At 35.4% G+C, this 21,415-nt stretch overlaps 1 protein-coding gene and 1 pseudogene across 1 annotated transcript in view; both read right to left on the bottom strand.

Annotated features, from left to right (window-relative positions):
• ITFG1 (integrin alpha FG-GAP repeat containing 1) overlaps positions 1–21,415 on the bottom strand; it is a 297,293-nt gene that overhangs the window by 46,916 nt on the left and 228,962 nt on the right. Inside the window, exon 14 of the mRNA XM_044256211.1 lies at positions 5,933–6,011. Within this exon, the coding sequence (XP_044112146.1) occupies positions 5,933–6,011 (79 nt within the window). The remainder of the gene's footprint in view (positions 1–5,932; positions 6,012–21,415) is intronic.
• Positions 18,769–18,901, bottom strand: LOC122914742 (annotated as a pseudogene).

Genomic DNA, 21,415 nt, shown 5'->3' with positions numbered 1-21,415 from the left:
CATAGTAGCTTTCCATGGTTTGTATTGTGCACAACTGAGGCTGGAGGAAAACATGAAAATTGAAAATAGTTAAGTCTTTAAGTAAGACTAAAGCAATGAGAAGGAATACATCAGTGGTATTACTGAGTATTGAATGAGAATTTAATCAAATTCTTTTGTACTAAATCTATGTGCACAGTAGATGTAGTTTGTTGGATTACTTATAACACCTTGTGGGATTGCAAAACATTTGCTAGCAAAGCCCACAGAATAGACAAAGTATATTCTTTCTCCCACTTTGTTTCCAAAGCTGTTAGGTGGTTTTTCCTTTGGTATTAGGATCTGTATTGACTATAATACTGTACTAGAAATCAGCCTGTAGATAGAATTTCAGAAGGCAAAACTTTTGTTTTTGTTGACACTACAATTTATGGGTTTCTTTTTTTTTTTTTTGTTTCTTCTAGAGTATGACTTTGACTCATCTGCATTTTCAAAGATGGGATTTCTAATAGCTGAACAGTTGAATAGTTTGCAACCTTTCTTACAGTTTCACAGACTCTATCTATTTCATTATTCAGTCACTCAATTTTTATAATTATATCAAGTGGGTATTTCAGTTATTGCTTATAGATATTCCACATCTTCCCACACCTCTTTCTTTTTTCTCATTCTGGTGAAAGAAAAGCATCATCACTAGCCAAGTCCCCCTCCTTATCTCTGTCAGCTTGGCTATTCCTATCAGATCTTTAGTTGATGGGAGATTAAGGAAAGGGAATGACTCTTACAAAAATTCATTCTTTCAGAGAAGAATGTTGTGGATTTCCAGGAAGCCATAACAACTCTTTTCATTTTCTGTTATGAATTATGATTTTTGACACAAAATGTAACTGTTTAGTTAAGTATTGCTTAAACTAAAATTTTTGGCTGAGCTATGAGTTTGACAATTTAAAATGTGATTAGTGGTTAAAATAAAGTGATTTGCGACTAAAAATATTCTTTTATGGATAATTACATTTGGATAAATGGAACATGACTATACTTTGAAGATAATTTCAGAAAATATATATGTAAGGAATGAACATGAAGGATAAAATGTTTTTGACATTGGAAGATGTGACAATTATTGGTTCAAATGGAGAAATCTGAAGGGTGATAAATTAACATTATAGAAAGATAATGTGCTTATGTGTTATAATAAATCATCTTCATCAATAACATAATGTGAATATGAATAATAATCTAATGTGACTATGAATTCATCAATATGAATTTTGTTATTACAAATGCTTCTTTGCCCTCTGAGATGCTGTGTTGTCAGTATGACATACATTTTAACTGCTCTTATATTTGAAGCACATGATGAGTGTGCATAGAAGGTAAGGGTTATTATGTTTTTCTCAAACATGTTAATAAATAGTAAACACAGAGGACTAAAGGGAAAGTTATTTCCTTTTAGATTTAAAGAGCAGGACTAAATAAGTAATTTAAGGGGTAAAAAAAAAAACTTAGGTCTAATAATGCTATTATTCACAAATGACCAACAACTTATTAGTTTATACAATTTTGCCACCATGCTCTAATCTACTAAGTTTTCATTAAATATTGTTGAAGGAATTTGAGCATTGCAGATCTCTGGCTAATTTACAAGACCAGTAAACAAAATCCTAGATTCCAAACCAAAGTTTTGTTTAGCTCTTAAAATTGTCATGATAAATGTAGTTTAATTTTTGTAATCTCTTACAGAAGCCATTGTTATTTAAAAAATTAATGAGTACTCTGTAATGTAACTCTTTAACAAGATTTGGCTATTCAGACAGTGCTAGGTAGTGGAGAAAGATCACAGAGTATTTGATTAACCATGCTAAGATCCCTGGAAGCAAAAGTATGATTAAGGCAGGTCTTTTTTTTTTTTTTTGAATAATACTAAGGCACATTATTGTCTCTGGCTGTGGCTTTCATACTTTTTACACCGACAGTAAATACTTAACATTACTATGTGGTCAGAGAAAATGCTCTGGTATTTTCTATTGTTCTCTTTCATTCTATTAAATAAAAAGTCCTTGTCATAAGCCACACCAAATTAGTTTTATCCCACTAATAAGTACTGACCTTAGTTACTTTATAAGAAAACCAGAGTTGCAGCTTCTCAAGTACATATCTGTGGTCATTCTCTTTCTACAGCAGAAAGTTCTCTAGTGGGACTAGGTGGGTTGGAAGGTATGTATACTTTAAACAAGCAATATTTCTGTAGACTTCAACATGCTTAGCATTTAAACAATGAATTTTCACCCTTTGAGATTTGGAGGGGGGTTTCATTAAAAAAATTTGGAGTACTTCCTGAATCAATTGAATTAAGTACTACTTCCCTATTTAGAACATATATTTATGCATGAAATGTAGCACATGCTTGAAATATTTAAAATATTTAATATTATTTATTACTTAATTTTTCTTTTCTTTAAAAGATTTTATTTATTTGACACACAGAGAGAGATCACAAGTAGGCAGAGAGGCAGGCAGAGAGAAAGGAAGCAGGCTCCCTGCGGAGCAGAGAACCCGATGCGGGGCTCGATCCCAGGACCCTGAGATCATGATCTGAGCTGAAGGCAGAGGCTTAACCCACTGAGCCACCTAGGTGCCCCTATTACTTAATTTCTTAAAGGCAATATATGCCCCTATTACTTAATTTCTTAAAGGCAATATATGATCGGTGTAGTAAAATGGAAAGATGAAAAAATACAGAGAGGAAAATCCCACAACCAAGAGATAATCATGGTAACATTTGTGTCATTTTTGTTTTTCTATTTTTCCTACACATAGGCACGCTTATAAAAAATCCAATAATTTGGATTATACATGTGGATGTGCCTCCTTGCCAAATATTATATCATAAATATCTGTTTGTTGAATCAAAAATTATTTTAAAATATGTCATAGGCTGGAAATTATTATTATAAAATGGCATAATTTATTAACTATTTCTCTACTGGACATTTAGAGTTTCCAAGATTGCTAATACCTTTTAGTTTTATGATTTTTTGCCATGAAAATTTATGCACTCATTTGATTTATGCATTCAACTGCATTTATCTTTTGTGTAGATATTTTCTTCTTTCTTTTATGCCCATAAATTCCTTCCCCAATTCAAGGAAAAAATTAATTACTCTTAAAAATTTAATTTAGTAAGAACAGACCCAATGTTCCATTACTATTTTGGGATAGACTAAAAGAAATCATGCTAAGGAAATATATATTCACTTAAAAACAGCAATGGGTACTGAATATTACTAAATAAGTTTTTATTTTATTTACTTATTTATTTTGTAAAGATTTTATTTATTCATTTGAGAGAAAGACAGTGAGAGAAAGCATGAGAGAGGAAAAGGTTAGAGGGTGAAGAAGATTCCCCAAGGAGCTGGGAGCCTGATGGGGGACTCGATCCCAGTACTCTGGGATCATGACCTGAGCCAAAGGCAGTTGCTTAACTAACTGAGCCACCCAGGCGCCCGCCTGAATGACTTTTTAGCACATAGTAAGATATTCTACCAGGTATCAGTGCCTGTTTGTAGTAGAGATTCATTAAATATATATTTTTGAATGAATCAACATTCACAGAGTTAAAAAACATTTTCCACATCTAATTTAAGAATAATATTTTAAAATAATTTCATTTGTTGTAAAATTTATTTATTTATTTATTTTTTCCAATTTATTTATTTTCAGAAAAACATTATTCATTATTTTTTCACCACACCCAGTGCTCCATGCAAGCCGTGCCCTCTATAATACCCACCACCTGGTACCCCAACCTCCCATCCCCCCGCCACTTCAAACCCCTCAGATTGTTTTTCAGAGTCCATAGTCTCTCATGGTTCACCTCCCCTTCCAATTTACCCAAATTCCCTACTCCTCTCTAAGGCCCCTTGTCCTCCATGCTATTTGTTATGCTCCACAAATAAGTGAAACCCTATGATAATTGACTCTCTCTGCTTGACTTATTTCACTCAGCATAATCTCCTATATTTAAAAGGATTAAAAGTAGTAAGTAATTAATGTGTCTAGTAGGTAGTGAATCTCTTAATATCTTGCATCCCCAAGATAAATGTTAACAATTTGATGAATATCCTTCTAGCTTTTTTTCTACAGAGTGAGAATTATTCATTTAATTGCACAAAAATATATGTGCAAAGATTTTACTGTTATATTATAATATTATATTGAAGAAAAGAAAAATAAAAGTGGCATGTCCAGAGTAGTTACGGTATCAATATACAAAATGATCCCCAAATAAATTGCCTATATAAACATACATGGAAAAATTTATATATCATTGCATGAAAAAAAAAAGAGGAAGATGGGTCTTAAAATTTTTTTGATCTACTGTTAGGATAATTAAAAGTTTTTCCCCATTTTACACCATTAGTGCATTCGGGGTTAACTATCTACTTGATGATGTTAAATAAGCAATTCTTTCAAAAAATAGATGAATTAAAATTGTTAGTATTTTAGTTAGCATTTTTCATTAATAATTGACCAATGAATTTTTGGTTTTAGGTATGCTGGCCTTGCCAAAGTTGTGCTTATTTCATTAAATAAGTAGCTTCATATTTTTTCCCTGTGTTCTGGAACACCTTACTTGGCAGTGAAATTATCTACATCCAAAACTCAAAAATAACTAACTGAGAGGGGCGCCTGGGTGGCTCAGTGGGTTAAAGCCTCTGCCTTCGGCTCAGGTCATGATCCCAGGGTCCTAGAATTAAGCCCCACATCAGGCTCTCTGCTCAGCAGGGAGCCTGCTTCTCCCCCACCCCTTCCAGCCTCTCTGCTTAGTTGTGATCTCTGTCTGTCAAATAAATAAATAAAATCTTAAAAAAAAAATTAACCGATAAAAGATAAAAACAGCCAGTCCCATAAACTATTTTGTAGTTTGATATGCACCTGAATTAAAACATACATAAGTAAAAAAAGAAAAAAAATAAGTAACTTGTTCAAATTCTCTTATCCTTATTTAAGTTTCTTTGATTAACAATGGTGTATTAAAGTGTTTGATTTTAGTTGTGCCTGTCAATTTCTTCTTGAATTTAATTAAACAGCTTTTGTTTTATGGAGTGTTTCTGTGCTGAAGTAGTATTATGATTGAGAGTCTTAAATATGTACAATTAGCTAAAAAGGAAATTCACTTTGGTATATTTATGTTAGGCCATTATATAAAATGAGAACGGCCATATAATAAATTCTTTCTTTTTTGTTTTCTTAGTGCATAAAAGTGGAGGAGTAACAGTAACTCTATTTATATTTCTTCATGATTAGGACTCCAGGAATCTCAAAGAAGCCTACTGATATGTTAGGGTTCCTTTTCTTACTTAGAGAGTTGAAATTAGAACAGTTCTATCTACTGTGATTTGGACCTCATCTCAGTCAGCTGGCTATCTGTCAAAAGCAGACATCCTTTGTTTAGTCTTATTATTTGTTTTGATTGCATTTCCCTTTATTTTTTATTCAGGTATATGACTAGAAGTTTCTCTTTATAGTCACTTATTAAAAAGCCTCTATGTAACATTCTAGTTTCTATTCCACATATGAAAAAGCTAAAATTAGCCTAAGTAGTCGTAGACTGGATTCCTAATTTTTACTTCTAAAAATAGCTTTGTTAACTAATTTACCACTTCATACTTTGCACAAGATAACTCGGTAATTTCTCCAAATCTCTCTGTTAACTTCAACTGAAAAATAAGGATAATGATTTGGCTCTATCACAATAAGGATATATGAGGAATGAATGTTAATATATTTGTCATGAGGACCTTTTTGTAATCTACTGATGTGCAGGGACTATAATAGAAAAAGTGAAGATTTTATAAAGCATGTGAAACATGATGATAATTTTTGTCATTCAGCTTACCTTGCCAATATATTGATTAAAGGTGTTTTTGTGGATTGTATCTAGTCTTACCTGAACCATTTTTCAGATATCCATTTGCATCTACAGTTGTATACATGATATAAGGTCCAGGCTGATTTACTCCAAAGGGCTGCAATAAAAAAGGAATAGTAAAGTCTAGGAAAGTAAGCAAATCATTTGAAGTTTCAGGAAAATCTATTACAAATAAAGTAAAACACTCTTGTATATATAATTATTAATAATTGGAAATACTTAGAGAACATTTCCATAAATAGATAACCTGTTAACTAATAAAAAGAAAACCTCTGTTAGTAGAAACACTTTAAATGTATACAGTTAGCTTTAAATGATTTGTTAATTGCATTTACAAAGTTCATTAATTTTATTATATATTTCTAAGATCCACTATTATCTCTTCATCACATAAATGTGAATATTAAAAAAATTTTTTTTTTAAGATTTTATTTATTTATTTGACAGGCAGAGATCACAAGTAGGCAGAGAGGCAGGCAGATAGAGAGAGAGGTGGAAGCAGCCTCCTTGCTTAGCAGAGAGCCCCATGCAGGGCTCGATCCCAGGATGTTGGGATCATGACCTGAGGCGAAGGCCGAGGCTTTAACCCACTGAGCCACCCAGACACCCCTAGATATGAACAGTTTTAAGGCAACTACAGATAGTTGCATAGAAGTTAAACTATCTTCTTCATACAATTATTCTTTTTCCTGTACAGTTTTATTATTTAAGCAAAATGTTAAAATATATTTGATTATGCCTATTTTAATTTTTATGTAAATGGAACCATACTGTATGTATCTTTCTGTGACTTGTTTTTTAAAATAGATTTTTTGAGACATATCCATGAGTACGCATGTAGCTGTATAGTTCATTTTCATTGACACAGAGTATGCCATTTTATGATTACAGCATAAATATTTTTCATTCTATTATTGATTGACACTTGTTTCCATTTTTCTTTTGCCATGATAAACATGGCATTTTCATGTATGTCACCTGATACACAAGTGCTAATGTTTGTCAGGAGTTATGTAGCCAGAAGTAGAATTGTAAAGTCAAAGGATATATATGTATGTATGTTCAAGTGTACTAGGTAGTGTCAATTTTTTAAAGTTGCTATTCAAATTCCAGTGAGTTAACAGTGTAATATTAGTTTTTGGCATACAATATAGTGATTGAACACTTCTATACATCACCCAGTGCTCATCATGAGAAGTATACTCCTTAATCCCCAAAACCTGTTTCATCCATCCCCCCACCTACCTCCGCTTTGGCAACCATCAGCTTGTTCTCTGCAGTTAAGAGTGTGGATTCTTGGTTTGCCTTTCCCATTCCCTTTCCCCACACTTTGCTCCTTTGTTTTGTTTCTTAAATTCCACATACGAGTGAAATCATATGGTATTTGTCTTTTTTTTTTTTTTCAAGAATTTTATTTATTTGACAGAGAGACATCACAAGTAGGCAGAGAGGCAGGCAGAGAGAGAGGAGGAAGCAGGCTCCCCGCTGAGCAGAGAGCCCGATGCGGGGCTCGATCCCAGGACCCTGAGATCATGACCCGAGCCGAAGGCAGAGGCTTTAACCCACTGAGCCACCCAGGCACCCCGGTATTTGTCTTTTTCTGACTGACTTATTCGCTTACCATAATACTCTTTAGCTCCATGTCATTGCCAATGGTAATTTCATTTTTTATGGCTGAGTAATATTTCATTGCATGCACGTGCGTGCACACTCACACACCATGTCCCAACACCAACCCCCCCCCCCCCCCCCCCGCCGCCCCAGCCAGCCAATTGGGTTAGAATTAGAGCCAGAGTTAGGGCATGTGCCTGATATCTTGCAGTTCAGAGACATTCACACAGGGTTAGGTTTAGGGGTCAGGGGCTAAGGGTTAGGGTTAGAGGTAGGGTTAAGATTTGGGTTAGGTTGGGGGGCCCGGGTGGCTCAGTGGGTTAAGCCTCTGCCTTCGACTCGGGTCATGATCTCGGGGCCCTGGGATAGAGTCCCACATCAGGCTCTCTGCTCAGCGGGGAGCCTGCTTCCCTCTCTCTCTCTGCCTGCCTCTCTGCCTACTTGTGATCTATCAAATAAATAGATAAAATCTTAAAAAAAAAAAAAAAAAGATTTGGGTTAGGTTGTCTCTGGCATTCTGCAGTTCAGCAACCTTCCCAGGAAATGAAACCCCAGACTTCTGCTGGGGTGAGAAAAGGCATGGAAGTCATTCACTGAGCTGAGGCAAGGAGGGAATTAGAGACTCTAATACTCTTTAAAAAGATACTCAATTGTTCCTTCTGTTTTTTGTTTTCTTTTTATCCTCCATGTTGGTAGGTAGCTATTTCATTATTATTTTTTAAAATTTTAACTTAAATTCCAGTATGCTAACATACAGTGTGTAATATTAGTTTCAGTTGTACAATGTAGTGATTCAACATTTCCATACAACACCAGGTGCTCATCACAAGTAGTACCATTTTTTTTTAATCTAAAGTGATAATACCAGTTTATATCTACCAAATGAATGTTGCTTCACATGCTTAGCAAAAAACATTGCTAAGGGGGTACACACTTCTTAATAGAAATTATTTAATCTCTCCTACGTTTGTTTCTTTAAACTTGTCTCATTCTAGTGAGGCTTGAAATAATATTTATGAAGCCATATTTATCACTGTGTTACAATCTCAAATTTACTTTATTACCCATAGTCTAGTCTATGTACTGGAAGATTGGAATCTTGATCTATAAGCAGTATTTTCAGTGAACTTTCCCAAATGTATTCTTGACCATTTTTGCATTTCACACTTGAAGAATTTCATAGTATTATCCACGGTATCTTATTTTACAGATTTACTTAGGCGAGTTTTCTCTCGTCTTATATTCATTTAAAAAATCAGTTATCAGCATGTCTCTATTATGAGTCTTAAAGCTGCAGTTCATTTCTCACCATGGGCCGGCCACTTTGATATTTAAAGACAAGATCTAGAAATCCAGATTCGATTCCTCCACATAGTAGTTCTCAGTGTGTGGTGCAAGGACCCTGGAAGTCTCAAAACCCCACTGTGCAAAGTGCAGATAATCAGCAGTGGCACTAAACTACTGTTATTCAGATTTGGGTATTTCAATTTACCCAACATTTTCTTGAAAATAACAAAGTGAGTCTGTTACTTTTAGGAAAATTACTGATAGATAGTATTTGTGGGTATGATAAAATTTGAGCTTCTAAATGAAAACTGGAATTTTAGAAAACCTGTGTCCCACACTGTGAGCCTGACATATTAAAAACTTTTCTGATGAGATCAGCAGTGATATTAACAAGTGTGATTTAAAAAAATTATATAATGAAATGTTAATATTGGGAAGATCTGCATAACTCAGTAAACCAATATTTCCCAAATAATTCAAAGCATGATGTTACTAAACCATGCACAGGTAAAAGAACATTCAGAAATCAAGACAGACCAATGGCTTTTAGTGTAATAGAGTAGGGGAGAATCTTTTCTGGAATGGTACAGTAAGGACTTCAAAAAAAAAAAAATCTTCTTCACAAAAGTAATGAGAACACTGGCAAAAAAAAACCATCAAACTTTTTTTTCAGAACTCTGGAAATTACCAAAAGGTTTTCAAGAATATGAGGAATATCTCTTCAAGAAGAGAGCTGAATATCAGCAAAAATAGTACTTTGCTGCATTTTAATTTGCCCTATTCCTATAACCTTTTCCTTAGCTCCAAAGTAGCCTTGAAAGCCAATAGCTCTGCAACTACATTAGCTGTGAAAATGAAAAGCCTAGCAGCTAATGGATGGTCTGGCAGAACAGGTTAGGAGCTCATCAAAGCCCCATCCCCAGAGCATTGTCACTATTTGAGGTGTCTGGCAGCTTTCTGACAAACTCTGTTCTTAGTATTTACCTTTATTTGGCAAGACTGAGAGCTTGTTCTGTGTGGACAGTCTTATCAAGCTAGTACATTTGTTAAAAACAATCACTAGCAATTGTTTATTTGATATTAGTTTGGTCTAATGAGAGGTTGAACAAATTTTAAAAGGAAAAGTGTGAATGAGATGTTCAAAGGGCTTTGAAACACTGCCATATTCCTGGAGATCTGGAAGGCCACATACTTGTACAACACTGTTTCCAGACAAAAGACCTGAAAAGGCCCTAACTTCTCATCTCATGTCTCATTAAGGAAACATCTGTCCAGTCACATCTGACCATTAGGCTAACTTGAGTAGGGACTTCAATGGCTACACACAATAGAGAACAGAGATTTTAAAGTATTAGTCCAGGAAAATCACTGGAAAAATAGCAGCAACAACAAACAGCAGCAACAACAAATCCAGGGGAGAGATTTCTAGGATTAATACATTATTATTATAAAATGTCTGGTTTTTAACAAAAAATTAAGACACAGACAGGAAATTCTGGTTCATACATAGGGAAAAAAAGGTGTCAATAGAAATTGTCCCCAAGATGGGGTGCCTGGGTAACTCAGTGGTTTAAAGCCTCTGCCTTCAGCTCAGGTCAGGACAGGTCATGATCCCAGGGTCCTGGGATCGAGCACCGCACTGGGTTTTCTGCTCAGCAGCAAACTGCTTCCTCCTCTCTCTCTGCTTCCTCCTCTCTCTCTGCCTGCTTCTTTGCCTACTCGTGATCTCTGTCTGTCAAATAAATATATAAACAAATCTTTTTTTTTTTTTTTAAGATTTTATGTATTTATTTGACAGGCAGAGATCACAAGTAGGCAGAGGGACAGAATACATCACAGTCAAACCTCACTGAACACAGCATAGTCAAACAGTTGAAAGTCAAAGGATTTTAAATGCAGCAAGAGATAACCCATTATGTACAAGGGATTCTTTTTTTTTTTTTTAATTTATTTTCAGAAAAACATTATTCATTATTTTTTCACCACACCCAGTGTACAAGGGATTCTTGATAACAGTTGATTTCTCATTAGAAACCAAGGAGGCCAGAGGGTGTAGGATGATATATATTTAAAATGTGAAAGAAAAACACTGTCAGCCAAGAAGTCTAAAATCAGAAAAAAATATCCTTCAAGAATGAAAAGGGAAATCAACAACCTATGAAGTAAAAACGGAAAGAATTGGTTATTAGCACACCTAGCAGGAAATACTAAAGGGAGTTCTTCTGGCTGAACTGAAAAGTCCACTAGACAGTAACTCAAATCCACACACAAAAAAAGTACTAGAAAGGTAACTATAAGTAAATATACCTGATGGCATAAATATATATTTTTGGTAGCTTTCCCCCCTATCTAATCTAAAACATGCATAAAACAAAAATAAAAAAAATATGTTATCAGGAATTTAATATGTGAGGATATAATTTATATGACAACATAAGTACAAAAGAGGGGGGTGTAAACTGAGGTATACTGGAGTAACTTACTTTATGCTACTGACATTAAGTTGCTGTTAATATGAACTAGACTGTTTCTAAGATAGAAACCAATTCTCCAAGAAATCACTAACAAAGTAACTTTTAAAAAATAGAGTATAAGAAAGTAGGGAATTAAGATCATAGCCTAGAAAACATGTAACACAAAAGAAAGCAATAATGGTGGAACAGAGGAAATAAAAAAGACACAAGACATAGAGGAAAAAAAAATAGCAGGCAGAAACCTCCCTTAATAATTATACTAAACGTAAATGGATTAAAACAGTGCTGTCACAAGGCAGAAATCAGCAGAATGGACAGAACAATATGATTTAACTATATGCTTTCTAAAAAGATATGCTTTAAATTCAAAGACAACAAATAGGTTGAAAGTAAAAGCATGGAAAAGATATACCATTAAAAGAGTAACCAAATGAGGGGCGCCTGGGTGGCTCAGTGGGTTAAGCCGCTGCCTTCGGCTCAGGTCATGATCCCAGGGTCCTGGGATCGAGTCCCGCATCGGGCTCTCCGCTGAATGGAGAGCCTGCTTTCCTCTCTCTCTCTCTCTGCCTGCCTCTCTGCCTACTTGTGATCTCTCTCTGTCAAATAAATAAATAAAATCTTTAAAAAAAAAAAAAAAAGAGGGCGCCTGGGTGGCTCAGTGGGTTAAGCCTCTGCCTTTGGCTCAGGTCATGATCTCAGGGTCCTGGGATCGAGTCCCGCATCGAGCTCTCTGCTCAGCGGGGAGCCTGCTTCCCTCTCTCTCTCTGCCTGCCTCTCCATCTACTTGTGATTTCTCTCTGTCAAATAAATAAATAAAATCTTTAAAAAAAAAGAGTAACCAAATGAGAGCTGGAATGGCCATACTAATATCAGACAAAAATTGTTACATACACTTTAAGATAAAAATTGTTACTAGAGACAAAAAGGACATTCTATAATGGTAAAAGGGTCAATCAATCAAGAATACATAAGAATTACAAATGCTGGGGCACCTGGGTGGCTCAGTGGGTTAAGCCTCTGCCTTTGGCTCAGGTCATGGTCTCAGGGTCCTGAAATCGAGCCCCTGATGGGGCTCTCTGCTCAGCAAGGAACCTGCTTCCCCCTCCCCTGCCTGCCTCTCTGCTTGCTTGTGGTCTCTCTCTCTCTGTCAAATAAATAAAATCTTAAAAAAAAAACCCAAAAACAAAAACACAAAAAGAATTACAAATGCACCTAACAAGAAAATTCCAAAATACATAAAGAATTGATGGGACAAAGAAATAATTCAACAATAATGGTTGGACATGATTATAACTATTAGTATACCAGTTTCATTAATGTATAGAACAATGAGGCAGAAGATCAACAAGGAAACAGATGATTTAATCTTATATAGAACATTGCACGCACCTCCAGCAGAATGCATATTCTTATCAAGCACACAATGAATGTTCTCCAGGGGGATCCATATAGTAGACCATAAAACATGCCTCAGTAAATATAAGTTCACAAATGTGTGGAAGTTAAACAAAAGACTACTAAATAACCAGTGGGTAATGGAATAGTAGGGAAAATTCACTGATAATGGTTTCAAATTCCAAATTACAAGTAACCTTTAAGTAACTGCCACTCGTTCAGTTTTGGTATAGTATTAATTATCTGAATAGGAAATGAAATAGTCCTGTTTTTTACTACACATCTGTGAGAGGTTAAATTTTTTCCATGTATTTCAACCAAAACAATAAAAAACTGAATGCAAAGAGAGACAAAAGAATCTTCTGTTTCCTATTATGCCAGATATTAGAGATTTGAAAAAAATTTAAAGCAATACCACTCTTAACTAATTTTTTACTTTGGAAAATAGTTATTTTTTCATACAATACAAGTTATGTTAACTTATAATGGGCTTATTTTTATTTTAAAATGAATTAATTAGGGGCATCTGGGTGGCCCAGTCGGTTAAAGCCTTTGCTTTCGGCTCAGGTCGTGATCCCAGGGTCCTGGGATCGAGCCTCTGCTCAGCAGGGAGTCTGCTTTCCCCTCTCTCTCTGCCTGTCTCTCTGCCTACTTGTGATTTCTCTCTGTCAAATAAATAAATAAAATCTTTTTAAAAAATGAATTAATTAGAAATATTAAGTTTTTGTTTTAATTTCAAATAGAGTAATATTGGTAGACATAACTCAAAGAAGAACTCTGAAAAACTCAGACCAAGAAGTTTGAGAACCACTGCTTTATACTATGTGAATAATGAATAATTTAAACCAGACTTTGCCTTCCTCAATTGAAATGATATGACTGATATCTCTGTGTATAAGTCTTTTTGGTGTCTTACTCCATGTCATAGTGTTATACATGTTTCAGAGTTTTTTTCTTTTTCCCAAGATACTGCCATTTAGCATTTGTATGAATGTTTAGTAAAAAACGTACTAAAAATGTTCATGTTCAATTGAAAGGATTAAGAATTTCTGAAATAATCCCTCTAGTTCACAAAAGAATTTATGCATACATCTTAAAATCTTCATGAAAAACCTGAAAAGCTAATCTTCAAGGAGTCCAAACTATGGGAATATTAATCAGCAATGATGCTAACACATCTGTGAGTTTCATATTAATTTCTTTCTCACACTTCCTCTGAAATAGATTGTTATTGTGCTATGGACTGGATGTTCGTCTCCACCCAAAATTTGCATGTTAAAGCCTTAACTCCTAAAGTGATGATATTTGGAAGGTACTTAGGGTTAGACAGTTCATGAAAGTGGAACCCTCAAGACACCAAAGAGCTTGATCTCACACTGTCTCCATGTGCTTGAACCTAGGAAAGGCCATATGAGACCAAGGCAAGCCAGGGAGAGAGATTTCATCAGAACCTGACCAGACTGGTGAGCAAAATTATTTTGTTTAAAACCAAAAATATTTATCAAGTTTGCCTTCTAGTTTACTGTATTATAAGATTCTAAAACTACGTGAATACTTTATTTGTAAGAAGGTATGTTTGAAATGAAATTCTACTTCTGAGTGTACAAATTACTGTGTAAGACAAAGTTGGCCTACAGGAAATCCCTTTTCTAAAAGTCCAGTGCTGGGCGCCTGGGTGGCTCAGTGGGTTAAGCCGCTGCCTTCGGCTCAGGTCATGATCTCAGGGTCCTGGGATCGAGTCCCGCATCGGGCTCTCTGCTCAGCAGGGAGCCTGCTTCCTCCTCTCTCTCTCTGCCTGCCTCTCTGCCTACTTGTAATCTCTCTCTGTCAAGTGCTGTGGTTTTCAAGCTTTAGAAAGCATTGGAATCACCTGCAGGGACTGTTAAAATACAGATTTACTGGCTGCACCCCAGATGTTCTTATTTCATATGTCTGGGTGAGGCCTGGGAATGTGCATTTCTTAAAATTCCCAGATATACTGATGCCAGGAGTTTGGTGACCCCTCATTAAGAACCTCTGATCTGCTGGGACTATACTTTTTATACCTTATAAAAATTGGCAGCTTGTGAGAGTATTTAGGGTAATCTAAACTTTTATTTTATGATTGTACTTGATTGACTATAAGAGAATAAAACCATTGATTGAGTTGGATGCATAAAAAACTAATGTTAGAAACACTTATTCCTTTCAGAATGTGGTGCAGAATTTTATTTTATTTCATTTTTTATTAGCACTGTACCTTTCTTAACCAATACAAACTTCGCAAATTAGTAAAATGAGTGTTCAGAGAACTGAAATTTCACAGACTTGAAAGGCAGTTGGAGATTCAAGTTGGGAATCATTAAGGTTTCTGAATTGTGTGATATAATCTGCAATGCTTAGATTTATTTTAAATTATTTAGCTCCAAAAAGTATGATCTGGAAGTATTTATTGTGTAAGTGCTTTCACATGGCTTACACTATTATAACAATAGCATACTCATTTTTCATCTGTAACTACAAAATAAAATAGTACGACCTTTTCCACTTAAGGGCAAACTTAAGGCTATTTATCAGATAGGTTTGTAAGTGAAGTGTAGTATCATGTTGGAATATGTGTGGGAGTAGAATTCCCCTAATAAGGAAGCAAGTAGAATATATCAGCAAATATGAATTATTTCAGCATTAAATAACCTTTATTAAATTTTCAAGCAAATTTTATTTTCCAAGTGATTTAAATTCAGAGAAAGAGAATAATCATGAAGAAGGGAGCACTTTTACTTTGAGCAAAAAATACAGAGTATTTCAGATGAAAGAAACCTGTAGTTTATGCTGTGTTACAAAAGACTTCTTTTAAAATTTGGAGGGGACATCTTCAAAAAGGCAAATATTTGATTAAATGGATATTTAGGGGGCTAGCTTAAAAAGTATAGGTGAACTGGTCAGAACACTTAGCTAATCAGATAAAGATGGAAGTATCTTTTACTTTCTTTTGTTATTATTCTAGCCCAGGAGTCTGCAAATTTTTCAATTATGTTGAACATAACTTTTGTTAAATTCCAATGTTTTGACTGTTTTCCAGAAACATGGAAAGGAAAAGGTACTTACTATACATGGGAATACTTTTAATAATATATAAAGTAAGCAATCTCTTTTAACTTCCTATATTAAGTGAATAATTATGGACTTCTCTACCATTTCATGAGGTTTCTTCCTTTTTACAGTGAGACATCTAAGTTCCTGAGTTGAACAGAAAAAGGCGTAGGTTTTAGTATCTATCCCCCCCTACCCCCCGGTTTGTAAGTGGTGGAAACAGGCTGAGTCAAGGTCTAGGAATGGATCTGGTGATGCTTTGCAGGTCTTTAGTTTCATATGAATTTTCCAGATACACTTTTGAGAATGTAACCTGTGGTAAGTGGCACAATAATCTTAGTTAAATGCAGAGAGTTCTTGCTTAATGAAACGAATGCATATTAGAGTTTCTATAAAATGAACTGTTTTCTCTTTCAATTTTTTTCCCCTACAGAATGCATCCTGAGGTCAACATTCCCTACGACACATTCCCATGCAGACCTAATATGCAGGATTAGCAAGAATACGATGTATTAAATGTCTTTTTTTCCGAGGTGCCTATTTTCTTCAAAGACACTCCTGATTTGTTTTTGCTATGGACATTTGATTTCCTAAATAATCCAAATCCATTCCCCTCTCTCATACTTTCACCACATCCACTCCTCTCCCATCCCCCCAGTTTTTAATTACCTAAACTAGGTATGTTTTCCTAGTTATAAGGGCTCCTAACACTGGGTACTTTTCTTTTCAAGTGCTCATCATTCTTGTAATTCTTCATATGTCCTGGGATTGTGAATTCCATGAACTTGGGCACAATTTTTGATTTGTTCACTACTACATGCCCATGTTTTATAGCAGAACCTGGATCATGTAGGAGTGCTGTGGTTTTATGTCACATTATAGGTAAGGTCACAAGAACTTACCTCGTAGTAGCCCCAGGACCTAGAGTTCATGTCAACAGTAGGCACTAAATAAATGATGGTTGATACCCTTGCTCATATTATTTTTCTCTACCCGGACTGCTCTCCTTCTGCTTCTATACCTACTAAAATCCTAGTCCTTTAAGACTCAAGTCATGGTCACCATGGAAGATTCTACAGGTTGCCCATTTTACCACTTCAGGTGTTGCCATTGACATAGACTGTGATGTGAATGGTAACCTCTGGAATTGTGCAGTGTGAAGCGCCCCCGTCCCCCCAGCTCAAATGTTTCCTTCTACTAGTATGGTTTGCTGGATATAGACTGTGATCTCCATGAAGGCCCTGATTTTTGTCTCATTTAGCACCTAGAACATAGCAAAAAGTGAATAAATATTTATTAAATGCATGAATGACTTCCTCAGTCATAAAGAATAATTTGTCCTCTATGTCTTACACCTTGTCCTTCCTTCCAGCTTGGCAACTTTTTTGTGTGGAATGATGTTTGTAAGTACCTCATGATTATGACCCAGTTCCCAGTGATTCTGAAACTTCTTTTTATACTGGAATGGGAGGGTTTTAGAGAGCCTGTAATTATAAGATTGAAGGCATTATGCCACATCCACACACAGGCAGATCAACTCTCCATAGTAATTTCTGAAAATTGGGGTGTCTGGGTGGCTCAGTCAGTTAAGCATCTGACTTTTGATTTTGCTCAGGTCATGATCTCATGATCTCAGGTTTTGAGACTGAGCCCTGCATTAGGCTCCGTGCTAGGTGAGGAGCCTGCTTAAGATTTTCTCTTTTCCTTTTCTTCTGCCCTTCTCCCCACTTCCTCTCAAAAAAAAAAAAAAAAAATCTGGATGATTTAATGTGACCTGGAAGTTTCACCTCAGTGTGTGGTACACGTAGTTCTGACCACAAACCATGGCTTCTGAGTACTGTTTTGAAAGTGAAGGCTCTGGAAACTTGTATAGGAAGCATGAATAATGGAGGACAGTTATACTCAGATGATGCCAGTCCAGCCCTAAACATAAGGTACACCGCGAGGCATTGATGGCTTCACTTATATGAAAGGGTGGTGTCCTATGTTCTGAAGAGTTGTGGGAAGGGAGGGACTGTGTCATAAGCTTGGGTGGCCAAACCTTATATTTTCAGCAGAGATATGTGAGATATGTGATTTTATGTTTTGTGTATTTTGAGGTCTCAGTTCATATAGGAGAATTTATTTTCTTGCATTCACTTTTACATCAGTCTCAGTTTTTGTTTTTATTTTTAAGGCAGAAACTTAAAAACATTTTGTGGAAATGGAAAACATTTCATAAATTTATTTAATAAATTTTGATAAGAAAAATTAAGACATTAGCTATTGGGAATGCTGAGCCCTGTACCCCATTTAGTAAGTTTACTTTCTGTGTGAAGATCTTAGAACAAATCTCTCATATTGTCCTTTCTTTCCTTTTATTTCTATTTCTTTTTCTTCTTTCTTTCCTTTTAAATGTCATGTCTGATATTGGTTTGAAAAAATTCAGAGAAATTTAATTAAGAAATATTAGTGACATTTCAATTTTTCCACACACCAAGTAATCAAGGACTATATTTGGGTCATTTTTCTTGTTCTAGAATGTGTCATATTGATGCAATGTATTTTGGGTGTTGTATTATATAGATTCTTTTAAACTAATTGTCCTCTGTATGCCTGTTGACTTATATAAAATCAGGGTTGGAATATATCTTTTTTCTTCATAAATTATCTTTTTCAGTAGCCTAGACAAATTTTAGGTTTTTTTGTCAGTGTCAAGTAACCAATTATCTAAGGATTTGTGTCAAGTTCTTGGTTCCTACAGTAGAGACCAAGTATATTCTACATCATTGACTCTGGATGGTAAAACTGGAAGAACTTTTAAGACATATTATGTTAGATAAAAATCATTATTAGGCTTAATTATGCACTAAAATTTATGATTCTAAAATATTAGAAAAATAGCTGACTATGGTCTTTTTTTCCAAAGGCAATTTTTTGTTTATCTTGTGTTTTTAATAAATATGGATATTTATAACCAGATATTTTTATAAACATGGATATCTTCATTAGGACTAACTGTTTTGCCCAATGTAGTTCAATATTGAATTTTTTGTATTGTTTCTTATTCACTTCTTCAAGACATTATATTCCATAAATTATTTTCTATTAGCAATAATCGCGACTCAGATAAACCTCGTTGGCTATGATACTGCCACTGCACAAAGCTCATAAATTATTTTCTTAAAATTTGCTTATTTTCCTGTTAAAACTGCAAGGTATTTTCCTTTGTAAAGGACTATGAACTATGAAAAGACATCAAATGCAGAAAATGTCATTTTTTAAAAATCCTTGGTATAGGAAACATGATAATAGCACTGTCAGGTGTAATAAGAAAAAGGCAAATACTCAGAATTAAAGGTAGAATGATATTTAAAAAAATATATCAAATAAATCTGTTGGGATCACTAAATATTTGTTGTAGCAAAGGCTGGTGTCTTTTAAAGGTGAGGAGGTGAGACAGTACCAATTCAGATAACTCACTTAGTCAAAATAAAGGCAAAAGAGGGCGCCTGGGTGGCTCGTGGGTTAAGCCGCTGCCTTAGGCTCAGGTCATGATCTCAGGGTCCTGGGATCGAGTCCCGCATCGGGCTCTCTGCTCAGCAGGGGCCTGCTTCCCTTCCCCTCTCTCTGCCTGCCTCTCTGCCTACTGTGATCTCTCTCTGTCAAATAAATAAATAAAATAAAATAAAAAAATAAAGGCAAAAGAGAAACATACTTGGCTTATACTTTCTCAGACTAGTCCTGCATAGAACAAATAAAAGCCTGAGAATATTTCTGACTGAAAAGATGAAAAAAATGTTAAAGACATCTTGTTCTGCTACATATATTATCAATCTGTTTGTAGTATCACTTGGAACATCTGTGTCTCATAATGAGGTATCTCTGAGAACATAAATAAGGGACGTTTTCCCTTTATATCAGGCCTTTGCAGAACGTATTTCTCTTGTGAATAGCTTGTAATTTATTCTCCAAATGTTCAAACTTAACAATGAATATGTGATTGTGGTTAAGATGTGGTATAGTAAATTTATCAATGAAGGCTTATTAAAAAACGGAAACCAAAATGTAGGAAAAGCTCATTTATTCATACATAAATATTTTATTGTGCTACTATGTGTCAGGCCAATGTGTTGGGGAGTAAGGACAGAATATAAACAAGACCCAGTCTCCCTTCTTCAAGAACTGAACTCAGATAATTCACCAACTTACAGAGTAGAAGTGGTAAGTAGCAGGACTATACTAAGAAACAACAGATGTGTCCAATCCTGTATCACTGGGGAGCCGGGGAATCAGAGGAAATACTGTCTGAAAGCTGACCTGAAGGTCATAGGAAGGAACCTAGGAGAAGGTGGAGAAGAGGAGGATTCCGGGTAGAGAAATAACATGCAAGAGGCTGGCGATGAGACAGCATGGCAGAACACAGTAGATCTGGAGGGTAAGGGAAAGGAAAAAGTAACTAAAACAGGGAACATGGAAAGCGGACTGAGTTTCTGTAAGACACTTATACATAAAGGTCTGAAGCTCAGAACAGATGGCTAGAAATAATCAGTATCCAAATGGCAAAACAACAACAACAACAACAACAACAACAAAACCCACCAAAACAGAACAAAAAACACCAAACAGGGGAGAGGTTGAGAAAACTTAAAGAGTAAAATGTAGAGTGAGAAGAGAACTTAGGATGGAAGCCTGAGAAGCATCAATATTTAAAAGGTGGGCAGATAATGAGATAAAAGGTGGAATTTCATGTATAAAATTTAAGAAATTTCCTGAAAATCATACCTTTGTTTCCTTCTTCCTTCTTACTTGCTTGAATGCAGATGTGGTGGGTTTAGCCATGAAAACTGTCAGAATTGTGTGATCTTGGACAATATATGTATTATCTCTGTGCCTTGTTTACTTCATGTATAACATTGGGAAATGTTATGATTGTCAGGGTATTAAATGAGACATAAGGAAAAAAAAAAAAAGGGTGGGCAGAGGAAATGTCCATAAAGGAACTGGGAGAATGGCAAGAGAGGTGAAGGGGAGCTAGGAGGATGAATGTAAAGGAAGCCAAGAAAAGTGGAGTGTCAGGAGAATCAAATGAGGTCAAATGCTAGATTACAAGAGTGGGTGAAGGATATGGAAATAAGTAACTGGAGAGATCCAATGGTGGACGCCTTAAGTTTGGCCGGGAAGAGAAAAACAGGTTGGGTAGTAGCTGGAGAGGATGTGGGATTTTAGAAGGTATGCATATATGCTGTTATGGATAAAAGAGATTTGGGCACTCCTTAAGTGCTGAAGGGAAGGCAACAACAGAGAGGCAGAGGTTGAATACACAGGCCAGGTAGAATAAACAATGGAATGAGGTCCCTGAGAAGGATGTGGGACCCACAGCATAAATGGTACATTGATAAGCAAAAAGAAATAGCAAAAGGGAAGGGTGTGGATAAAGGGATTACATTTAGTGCTATAGGAGACAACTGACATTGTTAAGTACAAGGCCCTGTGCTAATGTACAGGACACAGTGGCAGGCAAAACAGATCCTCCCTCTGCCCTCATGGAGCTACTGAAAAGGAATATGCATAGATTCTTTTTATATAGAGAGGATTAAAGGAATATTTCCAAATCTTTTGTTCAATGGGAGAGTATTCATGTGCCTGTTTATAGACTCATAATCTTTAAGGTGGAATAGTT

This window comes from Neovison vison, chromosome 7 (genome assembly GCF_020171115.1).
Source record: "Neovison vison isolate M4711 chromosome 7, ASM_NN_V1, whole genome shotgun sequence".
Lineage (NCBI taxonomy): Eukaryota > Metazoa > Chordata > Mammalia > Carnivora > Mustelidae > Neogale > Neogale vison.
The sequence above is the reverse complement of the archived record's forward strand: the minus strand, read 5'-3'. Positions and strand labels throughout refer to the sequence as shown.